The following is a 19,758-nucleotide window of genomic DNA, read 5'->3' as shown; positions in this document are numbered from 1 at the left end:
ATATGGTTTTTCCCATCATGTACAAAGTACAACAAAAGAATCTACAGTACCCTGATATGTGTTTACATGGATTTATTGATTTTTGAAGTGCTCCAAAGCAAAATTCCAAAGTAGAAATTTGTTTTAAGAGACTATTCTATTTTCATTCAACATCAAATATAGGTTACTCGAGTTAGGTTTTCCATTTCTACTTAAAGGGAAGGCCAGGGAAGGTCTAAACAATAATAAAAAAAAAAAAAACAACATACCTGTCCCAAGTGCTCTGGTGTCTCCCAGCATGTTCTGTTCTGCTAAGGAAAAGGACCCAGAATGTAACAGGTTGAGCTGCCCTATGTCCTTTGCTGATGCCATTAATTAGCCTCATCACTCACATTGGGCGGGGACTTCCTCTGAAAGAAAACACCAAAGCAGCAGGACCAGAATGTGCTGGGTGACACTGGAGACAGCTGAGTTTTTTTTACTTTTACGCCTTCATATGCCTAATATAAAAAGTTTTTATCCTCGACAGCCCCTTCCTGACATTTGCCATACCGTGTTTCCCCGAAAATAAGTCATCCACCAAAAGTAAGATATAGAGGAGGTTTTGTTGAATTGCCAAATATAAGGCACCCCCCGAAAGTGAAGACATCCCCAAATAATAATAATCTTTCTGCCCAAAGATTGTATGAAGGAAAACATTGCAGCCGGCTAAACACTGAGCGTGATGTTCCGTGTGCACAGGTATGCCGGCTGCTAATGCTGCTGCGATACATTGTAACCACTGTTCCTTCCGCTGTAGGATAAGCTGGGAGATGCCTGCTGGGCATACACTGCAGTAAGCATCGTATGCTGCGGGGGGGGGGGTCCACTCTCCCAGCTCATCCCACAGCAGCAGGAAGAGTGGATACAATGTACGATATCACAGCAGAGGCAGCAGTCGTCCTTCCTGTGCACATGGAGCACTGCACACAGCATTCAGCCAGCTGCAATGCCCGCGAAGTGAGGCTCTCCAGTGCAACCGCTGGAAGCCTCGCAAAGCCCCGCCCACCACTTCCGCCACCACAACCAACAGTAGTACCAGCGCTGCTACAAAGATGGGGAAGATAAGTAGCATACCTCCCCCCCTCCTGCACTACCTACAACCAGCAGTCATGCCGGCGCTCCGCTAAGGGGATGTTGCGCAGCAAGCACATAAGACATCCCCTTAAAATAAGACATGTCTTATCTATAGGATCAAAATTTAATATAAGACACTGTCTTATTGACACTATCTTATTTTTGGGGAAACACGGTACTATTACAGAGGATGTCAAGTCTTTAAAGATGGTGGCTGCTCTGCTGCAGAACGGCTACCATAGCTATTCCACTGTACACAAAAGAAAATTCAGACTGCACATCCCAATGTGAACAGGTGCTAAACTACCGTGGCAATATATAAATACAGAAAATGTAGGAGCACCCTGCACACAGCCCAAAAGGAAAAAAAAATATTACTATAAACTAATACATACAAATTAGAGATTCTTTGTTATACATATTTGATCAAACAGTAAGAAGCCCACCTGCCATGACAAGGCGAACTCATTCAGATGGGACCCTACACTAAATAAAATGCCTCTCTTTGACCCACACCAGGTCTACAAATTTCAGGCAAGTAGGACCCAGAGCTAACTCCATTTAAAATTGCCTTATGGCAGATGGGGGAATGAAAGCTATATATACTCAATTACAATTAAATAAACTTTTGCAATAGAATGGGAGTGCTAGTCCAACTATGGAGGGAACCACTCACCCCTAGTAATACACAAAAGAAAATTCAGACTGCACATCCCAATGTGAACTGTACATTACATTAAGTCCACCCTGATCGCAGGCATTGCTGAGTGTGAGCCCCACACAAAGTATTAAAACTGCCCCCAGGTCCTGTTCCGATCAACCGCATATTTTTGCTGTTGCAGGCCAGCCCCCATGCGGCAAGATAATGGGAGCAGACTTGTTCCTATGGCAGCCTGGAGCCTTATAAAGACTGTCAGGCTTGTCATAGGAATATTACTATTGAGGCTGGTGTACGAGAACTCTCATAAAAATTGGAATAAAAGTTATCAAAGCAATAGAGATTCCCTAATATAGTATAACTAAAAAGTACACTGTGTGCGTCATGCAGATCTCAAAGACGTGGACCAGCTATTTGTCCTGGTAGAGTGGTATCTGAAAACAGAGGTTTACCTCCAAAGACTAGCCTTCTAATTGGCTGGGCCCAAGGAACCAGAAGTGGATACCTAAATCTGAAGTGGTTAAGACTGTTCCTAATATAAAGGGGATGAAGGAGGCTCGTAGAGTAGGAACTATCTCAGAACTATTAGCCAGTAACTCTAGGCCAATTCGCCTTAAAGCGCCTCTAAACATTAAGAACATTACTTGCTGGTGTTGTTACGGGTTTGGCCATGTTGCTGCCAATTGGCCACTTTTGGATGAGCCTATGCAGTGTGATGTTGGGCGGAGGAGGTCACTGTTTGCTAGTTCTGTCTTCTCTGCCTCACTCTCTTAAAACATAGAGTGACAAACTTGTAATGTAACTGTTGAGGGACACTCTGTTAATGCTCTGTTGTAGTCTAGTGATAAGGAACTTCAACCCTGGTGACAGGGTCTTGATTCTTGTTCCTACAGTTGATATTTTGCTAAATTGCAGGGATGAAGAAGAAGGTTGGAGATATAACATCAGCCAGGTAAACAAAAAACCCTACCAAATCTAACAGGATTGTGTCTCTAAGATACCTAAAGGAAACATTTCAGAAATTTTGTCTGGTTCATAAATTCAGGAGATAAAAGAGTTTGTGCAGCACTACAGGGTTGGCATTCTCTGAACCACCAGGCCGAACTCACTTGAACAAACATGACATCATAAGAGAGCCGGGTGTCAGAGTGAACCAAAAGCCATACAGGGTACCTGAGGCAAGGTGCAAAGCTATTGCAGAACAAGTGAAAATGATGCTTAATCTAGGGCAGCAGTTCTCAACCTGTGGGTCGTGACCCCGGCAGGGGTCGAACGACCAAAACACAGGGGTCACCTAAAGCATACCTCCCAACCTTCCCGGTCGGTGGGAGGTATGTCCCGGTTTCAACTGATCGGCGCCCGGAGGACGCCGATGAGTTGAACACACAAGTGATGAAAGCAGGAGCTGTCACAGCCAGCTCCTGCTTTAATGCTGCGCTGCGACTTCTGCATGTGTAGTCGCGATGTGATGACGTCACATCGCGCCTACAACTATATGAGTGAGAGAGTGGAGAGAGCGGCGGGAGAGTGTTGGAAGGTGAGTATAAGTGTTTTTTTTTTTGTTTTAAACATTAAGGTGGAACATAATGAAGGGGCCCATGAAACTGGGGGCAGATGGGGGGACGGGGGGGGACGGCATGACACTGGGGCAGAGATGGAGGGACATAAAACTGTGGGTAGATGAAGGGGGGGACGACATGACACTGGGGACAGAGATGGAGGGACATCAAACTCTGGGCAGAGATGGGGGAACCTGAAACTGGGGAATAGATGGGGGACATGAAACTGGGGGAAGAGATGGGGGGACATGAAACTGGGGAAGAGATGGGGGACATGAAACTGGGGGCAGTGATGGGGGGACATGAAACTGGGGACAGAGATGGGGGGACATGAAACTGGGGCAGAGATGGGGGGACATGAAACTGGGGGCAGAGATGGGGGACATGAAACTGGGGGCAGAGATGGGGGACATGAAACTGGGGGCAGAGATGGAGGGGGGACATGAAACTGGGGGCAGAGATGGAGGGGGGACACGAAACTGGGGGCAGATGAAGGGGTTATATGAAACTGGGGGAGAGATGGCGGGGGACATATAATGTATGGGTGACTGTAGGAGGATTATACTGTGTGGGAGCACATGAAAAATGAATGAGAATGGGCGGACTCAACATAAAAGTGGGCGGAGCACGTCTTGTCTCTTCTTCTGCTCTTCAAAAGTTGGAAGATATGCCTAAAGCCATCAGAAAATACATATTTCTGATGGCTTTAGCCGCTGAGAAGCCACGCTACTGTCTGCAGCAGCGTTATTCAGCTGGAACGCACACCATTATGAACACGCATTCCAAACTGAATGGGGTCACCGCAACATGAGCAACTGTATTGCAGGGTCACAGCATTAGAGAACCACTGATCTAGGGGTTATCAAAGAGTCACATAGTGATTGATCAAGTCCTATGATGCTAATACCAAAACCAGATGGCACAATACGGTTTTGTAATGAATTCAGAAAGTTGAATACAGTGTCAAAGTTTGATGCTTATCCAATACCTTGAGTGGATGAGCTAATTGATAAGTTGGGTAATGGCAGATATTTCACTACTTTTTGGATATAATTAAGGGCTACTGTCAAGTGCCATTGACAGAGGAAGCCAAAGAGAAAACTGCCTTTAGCACCCCTGGGGGACATTTTCAGTACGTAGTTCTTCCCTTTAGTCTGCATGGGACTCCAGCCAGATTCCATGCCTGATGGACAAGATTTTAAAACCCCATGGAAAATATGTAGCTGCCTATCTGGATGATGTACATAGGTCAGGTTGGGAAAGTCATCTACCCTGGATTCAAGCAGTTCTGAATTCTATTTTGGAAGTGAGTTTGACAGCAAATCCCCAAAAAATGTTGCATTGTACAAGAAGAGGCAAAGCATTTAGGTACACAATTGGACAGGTGTTATTAAGCCTCAAATAAACAAGATTGAGACCATTCAGAAGTGGCCTAGGCCAGAAAACAAAAAGCAAGTCACTGCATTTTGGGGCTTAACTGGTTGCAATAGACGGTTTATTGAAAATTTGCCAGTATTGCTTCTTGCTTCCCCTTGTCTGACCTTACAAAAGGTAAAGATTCAGTCATGGTCAAATGGACTACTGAAGCCGAGCAGGCCTTCCAAAGCCTGAAGCTTTTTGTTTCTAGCCACTGTAACAACATACTTCCAAAAGCAGCTTATTGTGCAAACTGATGCCTCTGATGTTGGCGTAGGGAAGGTGTTGTCTGTGTAAAAAAAAACTGAGTAAAAAACTGAATGATCATGAGAAGAAATATGTCATTATTGACAAGGAATGTTTGGCGATCAAGTGGGTATTGGAGACTTTCAGGTACTATTTAATAGGGAGAACATTCAAACTTACTACACACCATCTAGACTTAAGTGGGTGTCGCAAAACCAAGAGAAAAACAGGCAAGTGACCAGGTGGTTCATGTTTTTGCAGAACTTTATAGTTGAGCATAGACCCAGGTATAAGCTTGGAAATGCAGATGCCCTGTCTAGGGCATACTGTTTAAGTGCAAAAAGTGTTCTGCCCCTGAGTTGGAAACAGGGGAGGTGGATATGTGACAACACAAGGGGAAAAGTGGTAGAAGAAGTATAAATTTCTCCCAGGTTCCTGTCATATACAGTTAAAACCATAACTTTACATACACTATATAAAAAGACACATATGCTTGTTTTCTCACTATTTGACATGAAATCAGAATAAACTTTTCCCGTTTTAGGTCAGTTAGGATTACCAAAATTATTTATATTTGCCAAATGCCAGAATAATGAGAGAGATAATTTTTAAGGCACTTTTTACTACTTTCTGCAAAGTCAAGTGTACATACACTAGATTACTATGACTTTAAACAATTTGGGACAGCCCATATGATGATGTTATGTCTTTAGAAGCTTATGATAGGTTTGTTGGGATCATCTGAGTTAATTAGAGACATATCTGTGGATGTATTTTAAGGCACACCTGAAACACACTGCTTCTCTGTTTAATATCATGGGGAAGTCTAAAGAAATCAGCAAAGATATCAGGAAGAGAATTGTGGACTTGCACAAGTCTGATTCATCCTTGGGTGCAATTTCCAGATAGCTGAAGGTGCCGCGTTAATTTGTACAATTATACGCAAGCAAGTACTAACAAGATGGGAATGTCCAGCCATCATACCACTCAGGAAGGAGACAGGTTCTGTGTCACAGAGATGAATGTGCGCCATCTTCTTCATCCACGCCTCTTCTTCCTTCGATGTCCTCGGGTCCCGTCTTCCTCCGGCGCTCGCGAACGGACATTGATTAAAAAAAAAAAAAAAAATAGCCTGGGCGCCTGCGCAGTAGTAGAAGCCGCATGCTACTGCGCACGCGACCAGGCCATTTTTTTTTTTATCAATGTCCGTTCGTGAGCGCTGGAGGAGGACGGGACCGGAGGACATCGCAGGAAGAAGAGGCGGGGATGAAGAAGATGGCGCACCCTGAATGCCCGCCCAGCGTGCACGATGCGTAAGTAGATAACATTCTTTTTTAGGGTATTATTTTAAAATGGGGGGGGGGGGTAGTTTAATATAACTTTTACGGTGCCTGAATAGCCTTATGTGGGTCTCTATCAGCATGATTTTACTGATAGAGCCCCTTTAAAGCAGGTTTGGGTATGAAAACCCCGAATGGAGTTCAAGCACTGGTGTGAACTGAGTCCGAGAAAGTCTTATTTATGGTGTGGCTATTCACTGTTGGGTTAATTAGCATTAATTGTGACTAATTGTGTGTTCTATTCTGTCTTTGCTGTCATGAAGTAAACTATTAACCTGTTCTGTGCTGCTTGAGGGCGATAGGGAGCAGCCAGTTAGGATTCTAGTAATGCTGGGTGACTACTGTAAAGATGGCTATACTGGTTGCCACCTTGGTTTCTGGATGACATATTAAGCGGTAGGCAGCTGCACAGATGTTTTATTAGTACACTAGCATCTTAGAAATGCCAGTTCGGCCTGAGAGCAGCCAGGTCACGGCTGCAGCAGAACTGACAAAGCCAAAGGCTGAGCGCTGACTGTGCATGCGCCCGTCCAATCCCTCGTTCCCGCCTCTTTCTGAGGTGTCGCTTCTCCTCCTTCTACCTAGTAGAGAGCTGATGATGTCACACAATACGTCCACCTTGCTGTAACACCGAACTTGGCCAGTAGGTGTCAGGCGCCCTCCTCTGTCTCTAAGTCATTCTCTCCCCTGTTTATCATTGACCCTAAAAGAAAAAAAGGAGAAAGCAAAACAGAGAGAGGAGAGAAGAAGGCAGAGCGGGCCCAGTCTGCGGCTCCCCGTCCTCGGGGGCTCCTCGTATGTGTTCTGAGCAGCTTGTCAGGACACTGTGGGGACATGATCAGCACCTGCTGGGAAGTCCCACGGATTATCCTCTGATTTCTCTACATTTTTCTCCCGTACATTCCTATTGGAAGCCTGGAAAAACTTTACCTTCTCCCACCAGTTGGCAGTCAGAGCTGGGGCTGGCAGTGGTGTGCCCTGTAGGAGCTGGGTGCTTCCCCCTGGCACTCTCTAGCGGCTCATTTCCTTATTTTCTGCTCTTCTCCCCCTCCCCTTCCTTGTCACCGTCTTAATCTGTCTGATCTTTTTCCCTGTGCTCTTCATCGTCACTGGCATTGCCTCCTTCAGCAGAACACTGACCAGAAGGATGGAGTTTTCTGAGAGGAGAAGGAGTAGGAAATCCCGGAGCTACAAGCTGGTGAATGAGGGTAAGTCCGAGGCAGGCTGGCAGCTCTTGTGGGGATTGTTCCTAGGCTGGCACAGTATGGTGACACCTGTCAGAGGTGACAACATGGGGCTTATTGGGGACAGGCTGCCTGGACAGTGATGCAGACAGCAGAAGTGCTACTGACTCTGCTATTGTTACAGAGTAAGATGTTCTGCAGCAGCTTGGCTCACTGTCTGCTCCTGTTGTGGGCACAAAGTGGGCTCTGCTGGTGGCTGCCTAGTTGGGCCTCTAGTAGAGAAGCAGCCAGTGCCAGTTTGTTATGGTGTCCGCAGGGAGACACAATGACAGACAGGCTGATGAATTAATAGGTCTGCAGAGGACAAAAGCTCTGGGGACCCCACACAGAAGAGACTTCATGACAGGATTTCACAGATGACAACTCCCCCTCCCTCCATATTGTCAGGCTAAATTACATTTCTTGTTTCTTGCTCTCAAGACCAAGTGTGTCCACTTCTGTCTGTAACATGGAGACTGCTTTCTATCTATGTAGTGTCTCAGTCTTGAAGTAACGTGTGTATGTATGTGTGTACATATACAGTATATATATATATATATATATATATATATATATATATATGGCATTACTGTCTCCTATTGACTGCTCCCAGACTGTAGAGTGAAGGGAGGTGGGGGTGGTCTGCCTGCAGAGTTCAAGGCAGGTGAAGATGTCTCCGGCTGCACAGTATGATGGGTATATGTGTGAGCAGGCTATAGCACTACGGTGTACAGTATATACGCTGAGTGTTTTCTGTAGGATGTTGCCAGTATAACACAGCTTATTCAGGTTCCTGAATGCCAAGGATCTAGATTTGTATTCTTCACTCCGTTCTATGCCACATCGGTATCTGTTGGTAACTATTTTATTTTAGGAGAATTGCCTTTTACACGGTATCCCAACTAGTTACCAATAAGTACACTTTATGGATGTGGCAGAAATCCACCTGTAACATGAATAGGAATAGTTTTGCTCCCAGCCATACCTATGATATATTTATTAATGGACCCTGCTGATCTAAGATTCTAAGGTATATGGTAACAATGTGACTGTACCCCACCTGTGCTTTGCTGTATTATATTGTAGAGCTCCGCCATTGAGTCTTCCAAGAAATTAACCTGGTTATAGAGGGCATAATACTAAACAAATGTAAGTCTGGTTATTGAGGTCATTGCTGAAGTAAAGCATATATTGCACTGTGGAGGTGGCATGAAATCCATTAAAAATTCCATGTGTTTTAAGGTCTCAGCCATTTGCAGAATAGAACATGTTGTGAAAATTAAAGATCTCCAACTCTTGCACTGGGCGAAATGTGTTAGTCAAAGGCTGTGGCCTCACATTGCGGAAAAGCTGCTTTTTGTTGAGTGTTTTGTTGACTTTTTTGGAGCCAAAGTTAGTGAATTTAGCAGAAGACAGAAGCATAAGTGGGTTTTTGGTTTTTTTTAATGTAGATTGTGAGCCCCATATAGGAATCACAATGTACGTTTTTGTATTTTTTTTTCATTTAAGTATGTTTTTGTAGAATGGGAGGAAATCCACACAAACACAGGGAGAACATACAAACTCTTTGCAGATGTCGTTCCTGGCGGGACACGAACCCAGGACTCCAGCGCAGCAAAGCTAACCACTGAGCCACCATGTTACCCCCAGAAGCATAAGTGTTTGTTTATTTCTCATTCCATTTGAAGACACTCTTGCATTTGACTCAAAAAACACAGCACAATCTGCAACAATACACAGCTTTTCCTCATTGTGTGGCCTCAGCCTTAACATCATTTCTTTGTTGCTAGCCAAAAATCTGCAACAAACCCTCCACCTTTGCTTGGACATATCATTGGACAAGGAAACAAAGCAATTGTTCCTAACAATTGCTTCGGAAAAGACTGCAGCGGAAACGCATCACATAGTTTCTGCTTCTGTTATACGTATACGGAAAAGCATCAGCAGGTATAATTGACATGCTACGATTTGCAAAAATCACTTAAATTTTTTAAATCGCCGCATTTCCAATGCAGATTGTTTTCTGCTATGTGTTTCTGGCTAATTCCATCCACTTTGCAGGTAATGTAAAATGCAGTATATTTTGCCGCAGATAACATGGGGCCTTGGCCTAAAAGTGAAGGATCATGTTTTGCACATGTATTTCTGATTATTTTTGGTCTGAATTCTGTGGTCTAAAGTTTTACTTCAGTTCCCTAAAAAACTTATATTGTGGGATCTTTCCTATTCTAAGTGACATGTGAGTCAGTCAGCAGAGTATAAGCTGAAATGTCCCAACGTGTTAGAATATAACTGTGAAGATTGTTATTCTGGTAATACACTTGTGTCTGGAATTGCACTGCATGCAGTATCCTTATGTAAAAATTATGTGTGGCCCCCAACATACATGGCTATTATGTGTACACATGTATACATGTTTTATGTATATGCAAAATATGTGGTCAATTGCAGCCATCTTGAGGGTGCAGCCGCTGCAACTGGGACAGTCGCTGATTTCACTTATGAGAGAAAGGACTAAAAATATTTTTAAAAATTTTGAGTAGTCTTCAGTAGTTGATACCTTTTTTTTAATGGCTCAGGGCTCGTTCACATCTGCGGCCCGGTCTCCGTACTTAGGTTTCCGTTTCCTGCCTAAAACACAGGCAGGATACGGAAAGCTGCAGGAGACTTTCTCACCCATTCATTTGAATGGGTGAGAAAGCTGTCCGGCCGTGCGCGGCGGTGAGCGTTTTGCGCTCTCCGCCGCGAAACCGGGTTTTATAATCCGGACACAGAGTCGGACATGCAGTACTCTGTGTCCGGATAAAAAAATCCGGTTTCGCGGCGGTGAGACTTTTGCACGGCCGGACACGGTCTATGGTTTCCGTCTTCTGGCATGCAGAAGACGGAAACCATAGAACGGAGACCCCAGACGCAGGTGTGAACCCAGCGTAACTAAAAATGATGACATATTGCGAGCTTTCGGGACTACTTTCGTCGGGCTGGTAAGGGACCTTTTTAGTAGTCCTGAAAGCTCGCAACATGTCATTTTTAGTTAGCCATTAAAAAAGGTATGAACTACTGAAGACTCCTCAAAAAAAAAATTTCTATTTCATATCCACTGGTTAACACGGTACAAAGAAAGGACTAAGTAATAAGTGGCTTTCACTCATTTCTGGCCATGTGGTTTTCCAGGTAACCACTGCTTTCACATAAACGGTTTGGTCAGGAATTCCTGGCTCATGACATCCTTAGGATAGTCCATAAGTACCTGATCCCAGGCTAGCCGACAGGCGTCCTCCACTCACTTCATCTGTACAGAGCCACTTCCAACACCTGTACCGTACACAGCAAGGAGCCAAAAGCAGTTGGTTGAATTCCCTGTATAGTGGCCTAGGAATAGGCCATAAATAAAAAAAATTGTTGGCCAACCCTTTAAAGGGTAGTCGGCACAAAATGACCTAGAAACATAGACAAAGTACCTTGCAGGGCTTGAGATAAGTTTTTCTAAACTGCCTTTTTTAATGTTGGCCACCACGCCATCGCAGAAAAATTCCAGATTTTAAAAATATGAAAATGGAATGAAAAGGGCTTTAGGGGCAGTTTGGACTTTGGTGACTTGTACTTGCAGATTACCACCCCTATAGCCCTCCAATGTCCACCCACCACAGGATGAAGGACAGCCCTCTGCCCTTACTCGGCTTTCAGAAAATCTTTGGTTAGCGTAGTACACACTAGTGCGCAGAGGGCTGTCCTTCATCCTCTGGTGAGCGTACCTTGAAGGGCTTTAGAGACAGTAATCTGCAGCACCCTCTGAAGCCCAAACTGCAGATTACTCGCTACTAGAGATGAGCGAACACTAAAATGTTCGAGGTTCGAAATTCGATTCGAACAGCCGCTCACTGTTCGAGTGTTCGAATGGGTTTCAAACCCCATTATAGTCTATGGGGAACATAAACTCGTTAAGGGGGAAACCCAAATTCGTGTCTGGAGGGTCACCAAGTCCACTATGACACCCCAGGAAATGATACCAACACCTCTGGAATGACACTGGGACAGCAGGGGAAGCATGTCTGGGGGCATAAAAGTCACTTTATTTCATGGAAATCCATGTCAGTTTGCGATTTTCGCAAGCTAACTTTTCCCCATAGAAATGCATTGGCCAGTGCTGATTGGCCAGAGTACGGAACTCGACCAATCAGCGCTGGCTCTGCTGGAGGAGGCGGAGTCTAAGATCGCTCCACACCAGTCTCCATTCAGGTCCGACCTTAGACTCCGCCTCCTCCGGCAGAGCCAGCGCTGATTGGCCGAAGGCTGGCCAATGCATTCCTATGCGAATGCAGAGACTTAGCAGTGCTGAGTCAGTTTTGCTCAACTACACATCTGATGCACACTCGGCACTGCTACATCAGATGTAGCAATCTGATGTAGCAGAGCCGAGGGTGCACTAGAACCCCTGTGCAAACTCAGTTCACGCTAATAGAATGCATTGGCCAGCGCTGATTGGCCAATGCATTCTATTAGCCCGATGAAGTAGAGCTGAATGTGTGTGCTAAGCACACACATTCAGCACTGCTTCATCACGCCAATACAATGCATTAGCCAGTGCTGATTGGCCAGAGTACGGAATTCGGCCAATCAGCGCTGGCTCTGCTGGAGGAGGCGGAGTCTAAGGTCGGACCTGAATGGAGACTGGTGTGGAGCGATCTTAGACTCCGCCTCCTCCAGCAGAGCCAGCGCTGATTGGCCGAATTCCGTATTCTGGCCAATCAGCGCTGGCCAATGCATTCTATTAGCCCGATGAAGTAGAGCTGAATGTGTGTGCTAAGCACACACATTCAGCACTGCTTCATCACGCCAATACAATGCATTAGCCAGTGCTGATTGGCCAGAGTACGGAATTCGGCCAATCAGCGCTGGCTCTTCTGGAGGAGGCGGAGTCTAAGGTCGGACCTGAATGGAGACTGGTGTGGAGCGATCTTAGACTCCGCCTCCTCCAGCAGAGCCAGTGCTGATTGGCCGAATTCCGTACTCTGGCCAATCAGCGCTGGCCAATGCATTCTATTAGCCCGATGAAGTAGAGCTGAATGTGTGTGCTTAGCACACACATTCAGCTCTACTTCATCGGGCTAATAGAATGCATTGGCCAATCAGCGCTGGCCAATGCATTCTATTAGCTTGATGAAGCAGAGTGTGCACAAGGGTTCAAGTGCACCCTCGGCTCTCCTACATCAGAGCCGAGGGTGCGCCTGAACCCTTGTGCAGCCTCGGCTCTGCTACATCAGAGCCGAGGGTGCGCTTGAACCCTTGTGCACACTCTGCTTCATCAAGCTATTAGAATGCATTGGCCAGCACTGATTGGCCAGAGTACGGAATTCGGCCAATCAGCGCTGGCCAATGCATCCCTATGGGAAAAAGTTTATCTCACAAAAATCACAATTACACACCCGATAGAGCCCCAAAAAGTTATTTTTAATAACATTCCCCCCTAAATAAAGGTTATCCCTAGCTATCCCTGCCTGTACAGCTATCCCTGTCTCATAGTCACAAAGTTCACATTCTCATATGACCCGGATTTGAAATCCACTATTCGTCTAAAATGGAGGTCACCTGATTTCGGCAGCCAATGACTTTTTCCAATTTTTTTCAATGCCCCCGGTGTCGTAGTTCCTGTCCCACCTCCCCTGCGCTGTTATTGGTGCAAAAAAGGCGCCAGGGAAGGTGGGAGGGGAATCAAATTTTGGCGCACTTTACCACGCGGTGTTCGATTCGATTCGAACATGGCGAACACCCTGATATCCGATCGAACATGTGTTCGATAGAACACTGTTCGCTCATCTCTACTCGCTACTATAGCCCTTTTCACTCCTTTTACATATTGTTAAAGTCTGAATTTCTCTGCAACAGAGCAGTGGCAGCTGTGGTACAGCTGGAACATTGACTGGCAGCACCCTAAAAAATATTAGAACAGCCTGAAAAAATCCAGTTCAAATGATCACTTTATTTGTGTTTTTCCTGTTATTCCTCTTGAATAATTCTGCATAAATTGATAACTGAGTGTTCACATTCACTGTATCAGTCTGGGTTCACATCTGTGCTTGGGGATTCCATCCCCCATTCTGCGGGTAGGACTTTTCTCTCTGCATTTTTCAGGTGGAAACCCGGCGGACTCCATTAAAGTTTATGGGGTCTGCAGGTAACCCCTTTTTAAGCAGAATGGGTTTCCATTTTTCCTGTTCCCAAGGAGACCCAAAGAACAGAAATCCGTACACAGGTGTGAAACTAGCGTCCAAGTGTTCAGTTAGGAGTTTATTCACACATTCCTCAGAGAAGCAGTACAATGCAGTATACAAGAAAAGATGCTCCAGAATTTGTATTATGTGAAGAATACAAGTATTTACAAAAGCAGACATGTCAGGAGAGATCACAAGTACACTTTAAAGCAGAGGTTCTCAAACTTATTTTGTCTACCGCCCACTTCGAGAATAAATTATTTTCTAGCGCCCCCCCCCCCCAATTTTTTTAACTTTACTACATCTTAAGAATCACAATCGCAGTCATTATGTTAATAATTAAATTATGTGTGTCATGTGAAAATAAGACTTGGATTTACCTTGTACGGAGTTTCCTAAAGGACCTGGCTCCTCTGCCCACTAGCAGCCTGCTCTATATAATAAAGCTTTATCCTAGTGAACTGAGACTAGGTCCTTTAGCCCCGTAGGATTTAGACTGCTTTATATAAGAAAGCAGCACTTATTCCACACACCCCCCTCTATCTCACAGCAGGGAGCTAGGTGATGTGTATGTGATGTGTATGTGTGGTGCAGACACAGGCTGGCTCTGTACACTCAGCCCCCCCCTCTCCCCCCACACAGCAGGGAGCTACCTCATGTGGCTCCCTCAGCAATGAGCAGGGGGCCAGGTGCTAGTGTCCATAATGAAGTGAATAAAGTAAGATAATGGACAAACAAAGCAGTTTTGCTAAAGCAGTGTATTTAGGAAAAGTCTTAAATCCACATTAACAAGCAGTATAGATAGGATCCTTGTTATGATACCACCCCTTTAAATTAGCCATCGCCCCCCTAAACCGCTTCAACGCCCCCCAATCTTCTCTGTGCCCTTTACTGCCCCCCTATAGGCCTCCAGCGCCCACAAGGGGGCGTTATCGCCCACTTTGAGAAAGACTGCTTTAAAGGAACAGCAGTTGGGGCCATTTTCAAGATCTAGCCAGAGAACAGCTGAAGATTAATATTTTCAGGGAATAGTATACACTTACATCCAAGATGGTTGTGCTTATATTGGAATCAATCTGTTCATCATGATATATGCAGTATGCCATGGGAGCAGGGCCCTTTCTAATGTACCAAATAGAATATTACTTAGTAACACGGGTAAATTATTAACACTTTGTCCCTTCAGAAGTCATAGGTTTAGTAAACGATTGTTGGAAATAATTTTGAAGCCATGTTGTAGATGTTGTTACTTCTGGAGTCGGATTTTGTCTCTGAGATTTCAGTTTTAATGAATACTATTCTATTGCTGAAATGTTGATTCATTCTAATAGGAAGTAGAAGTTTCCCAAGTGTAAGATTATCACGTGCTTCCCCTCTTTCATGAAACATGCAAGGCTGCTACACCCTGGGGAATTATAGACATAAGTGGCCATCCAGGACCACCTTATGGATATGCTTTCAGAATTAAACATGTATGCAGTCAGGAGCATAGCTATAGGGAGTGCAGTGGTAACAGTCACTACTGGGCTCTGGAGACTGAGAGGGCCCAAAGGACTCTTTACAACTTAAAGGGGTTGGCCACTTTCAGACCAATATTGAGAAACAAATGTTATGGTTTGTACAATAAAAAGATATACAATTTTCCAGTATACTTTCTGTATCAATTCCTCATGGTTTTCTAGATCTCTGCTTGCTGTCATTCATTCTGTTACTTCTAGAGGATAAAACTCTGACCATGGTCATGTGATTTATGGTCCATGGTCATGTGATGAGGACACAGGTGCACAGCTGATTACCAGGCAGCTGTCTGATTATTGCACTGTGACTATAACAAGCGGCACCTGTGTACTGATCACATGACCATGGACCGTAAATCACATGACCATCGTCAAGATTTCAACCACTAGAAGTAACAGAATGAATGACAACAAGCAGAGATATAGAAAAGTGTGAGGAATTGATACAGAAAGTATACTGAAAAATTGTACAACTTTTTATTATACAAACCATAACATTTGTCTCTCAATATTGGTCTTAAAGTGGCCAACCCCTTTAAGAAGACAGCAATACTTTACATCACATATGGTAAATAGGAACCATGTTAGTGATTTTTGCATTGAGATCCATGGGCATACGCATCTGTGTACAGTCATGAAAAAAACAAAGTACCGTACTTCCTCTTTGAATTATATGGTTTTAAGCATCAGGACATAATGACAAAAGATTTGGTCCTTAGAAGTTCTTAAACTTAGAAAAGTAGAACGTCAGATGAACAACAACACAGGTGCCACCATTTCATTATTCCTTTTCACCCCATGGTTCTACAGATTATTCAATAGCCTGTAGAACCACCTTTGACTAATAAAGAAATGATGACTTTATCAGTCTCTCACATTATTCTCCAGGAACTCAGACTTGCTCTTCTTTACAACATTGCTTTAGTTCATTGAGGTTTGTGGGCATAAGTTTATGTATAGCTCTCTTTTTCAGCTTTTTAAAATCAGTTTTACTTTGGTAGGAGTCTGAACGTTGGGAACCCTACAGATCAGCTGTTTCTTTTTGTCAGCGTGAGCTGCACTTTTAAAGGGATTCTATCATTAAAACTCATTTTTTTCTGCTTACCACGTAGGAATAGCCTTAAGAAAGGCTATTCTTCTCCTACCTTTAGATGTCTTCTCCGGGCCGCCATTCGCCATTCGGTATGCAAATGAGTTCTCTCACAGGTTCATCAGGAGAGTGATTCAGCTAGCAATAAGAAAGAGAAAGCAATGAATTAGTCGTAGGCTCCGGTACTTAGAGAGGCTGACAAGTAAAACGCATAGAGATAGGAGTTCCTGCAGGACATACATGTATCAGTGTCCTTAGACAGATTTAGGGTGTGCAGTAACTATGGTAGGGTTTTCAATGAAATGGAAAGACGGCGCTCTCAGGTCACAACAGGATTTTATTCAAAAAGACAATGATGCACAACGCTAAAAAATCGCCGCGTTTCGGGCACACCTGCCCTTTCTCAAGTGCGTAACTTCACACAAAGCTCGGTCAGTCTGGAAGATGTATACAAATTGTATGCCCGGCATACAATTTGTATACATCTTCCAGACTGACCGAGCTTTGTGTGAAGTTACGCACTTGAGAAAGGGCAGGTGTGCCCGAAACGCGGCGATTTTTTAGCGTTGTGCATCATTGTCTTTTTGAATAAAATCCTGTTGTGACCTGAGAGCGCCGTCTTTCCATTTAATTGAAAACCCTATCTTCCCTGGCCTTGGCCGGTGTCCATCAGACGTGCTGCCTCCTCCACCTGACGGTAAACCCCAAACGTAGTTGTGAGCGATTGTCACAACCTCATCAGGTGAGAGGCCATTTGGTCCTTTTAAATCTTCTGGTTATTTCCACCAAAATTTATCAGACATTCTACACTATATAGTGTGCTCGGTGTCTCTTTTGTTTTTTATTACAGTAACTATGGTAGTAGTTTTTATAGGTGGTGTAGGCACAGTAGACAATCCATAATACTGCCAATCCATTGTGTTTGAATTGGTGTCTATTTCAGTTGAGTCCCCTTTTTCTGAGCTAGTATGATTGTAAAGCTGCCACAGTGGACAGATATAACCACACCTGCATTGTGTGTCAGGATCTAGCTAATGTGTATATAACGTTAGAAGAGAGACAGAATTCTCTATCTTCTGTGTATAGGCCAACCTGAAAACACTCTTTTTTGTGATTGATTGCGTTTGGGCTTTAATATATACTGGTCTAGATTAGGAAAAGTCAGTGTAATGGCTAGGGCTAAAACAACAGATTATTTAAAGGGATTCTATCATTAGAATCCCATTTTTTTTTTCCCTAACACGTAGGAATAGCTTTAAGAAAGGCTATTCTTCTCCTACCTTTAGATGTCTTCTCTGCACCACCGTTTCGGTGATATTCCCAGTTTTCAGCGGTATGCAAATAATTTTTCTCGCAGCACTGGGGGCATTCTCCAGTGCTCAAATGAGCATACTGTGTAAGTGGCCACAAGAAAATGGCTGTAGACATTGGCAGTTGGCTATGCCCGATGGCAGAATCGACTGCGTATACCTAGGATTTTGAAGATCAGCAGCGGAAGAAACACAGAGGCATTCCAGAAGAAGACAAAGGCGTCACTCGAGATTTTTCAAGCAGCATTGAGGACACCCCCAGTGCTGTTTGAGCAATGGGGAACGCCCCTAGAGCTGCAAGAAAATCATTTGCATTCCGCAAATGTTAACTTTATAATATGGTGTCCAATTCACCTTCTGTGAGGTCCTGTGAAATTTGCACTGTGAAAGTCACTGCTCTATTTTGAGCAATCTGAGATGCAGTCCATCACATCTGTATAGAAGTCTATGGAGAGGTGAAGGAGATGAGTGAGTAAGAAGTGTAGGAGATAGAGAAGAAAATGCTTATTCTGATGCTAGAGCTGAATATGAAGCTTTCTATCCCAAGTAAAGTACTTTCCTTGTATCAGTACAAGTAGGTTACTATTAGTATGCATAGTCCTAGTCCAGAGTGAAAGAGACTGTTATAGAGCAGATTGCAAACTATAGATAGGTCATGCCGAGGGGGAAAACGCTAAATAATGCATCTATAAGTCATATGATTACCATAAATCATGTTACTTGTCATGTCATGTGCAAACGTATATCAGCTTATCCTGAACAGTCACCTAAAATAACAGGTCCACTACAGGTTCAAAGGATACCTGAGTTTCCATGTAAAGTTGAAATCTTTATAGGGTCTTACTGGGCAATCTTACCAAGTATCCAATTTTCTGCTGCTATTAGTCCCATTATCACTGCAGCACAATTTCTATTTGTCTCTAGACAGGTGGTGTGTACAATATACAGCAAAATACACAGAAAAAGAGATTTGAGCACAACATGGAACGTTCCGTACGGTCTATGACTAATGCCATCAGCAATAACACAGCCAGCTGGTCATAAGTAGATAGAAGTGATCAGACTCCCTCTACAATCTCTGTATGCTATGATAATCTATATAATCCTCCCTGTACAATACAGTGGGAAAGTTGAGTGCAGACATGTTTAGGCTGTCAAGAGAGTCCTGTCCCTTCCCCGTTTACTCACTGTGTTCTGGTCTTGAACATGCTGGTATCTAAAGACAGGATTTCCCTAGTAACAGGGAATGAACAGCAAATTGGCTAAAAGGGTTCCTAGCGGCAGGAGCTTGAGAGAGGTTTTTCAGGCAGAAGACAGCAACATTTTAAAATAAAGTACATTACATGCTTTGTTAAATTAGACTACGTTGTCTGAAGTGTTACCATTTAAAGAAGGGGGGGGTAAAGGTAATAGGAATCTAGTCTTTGGTATCAAATACACAGTTTTGTAAGCTTGAGAGCTATACTACTCTCATCAAATACAATGAGTATTACAGATACAGTTCATGTAGGTGTCGCTAACAGTGATGTTTATCAAGCTATTTGTATACAATGGCGAGGGGACTACTGAGTCACCTTCTTGTGGCACTGCAATCATACAATGTGGCTCAACAAAAAGAAACTACAGCTGTTAATATTGAGAAATCCAACTGAAAAATATTGGTCTATGTTTCAATGGATTCTTTAAAACCTAATTTATTGAAGTTCTCCTTCTATAGGAGAATACCGCCAACATGCTGGGTCCCTGCTGCTGTGAAGTACAGCTCAAATGCAGGTCTTACATACTGAAACAGTCTTAAGAAAAGACCAAACTAAACTGTTTGGAAAAGTCATATAAATCCTATTTTCTATTTAGAAATACGGAAGGGAATCTAAAACACTTACCCGAAACATCTCTAAGACTTCAGCTACATGGGTGTGCTCAGTAGCTTCATCACCAGACCTAGACAAATCCCAGGAGCACGGTGACATTTGTAACTGGCGCCTCATTCATGTTATTTCTAGTATGAAATTGTCATTGCCACTAAGAAAAGTCAGACAGCTCCAGGAGTGTACTAAAATGACCAGGAATCTACTGAAAGTTTTAGACTCTT

At 43.9% G+C, this 19,758-nt stretch overlaps 1 protein-coding gene across 1 annotated transcript in view; it reads left to right on the top strand.

Annotated features, from left to right (window-relative positions):
* Window positions 1-6,953: 6,953 nt before the first annotated feature.
* Window positions 6,954-19,758, top strand: part of BEND7 (BEN domain containing 7) — a 62,165-nt gene continuing 49,360 nt past the window's right edge. The window contains exon 1 of the mRNA XM_075274015.1: window positions 6,954-7,522. Coding sequence (XP_075130116.1) covers window positions 7,462-7,522 — 61 coding nt within the window. The 5' untranslated portion in view covers window positions 6,954-7,461. The remainder of the gene's footprint in view (window positions 7,523-19,758) is intronic.

The sequence above is a fragment of the Leptodactylus fuscus genome, chromosome 5, assembly GCF_031893055.1.
Source record: "Leptodactylus fuscus isolate aLepFus1 chromosome 5, aLepFus1.hap2, whole genome shotgun sequence".
NCBI lineage: Eukaryota > Metazoa > Chordata > Amphibia > Anura > Leptodactylidae > Leptodactylus > Leptodactylus fuscus.
Note: the sequence above shows the minus strand (reverse complement) of the source record. Positions and strands in the feature narration are given on the sequence as shown.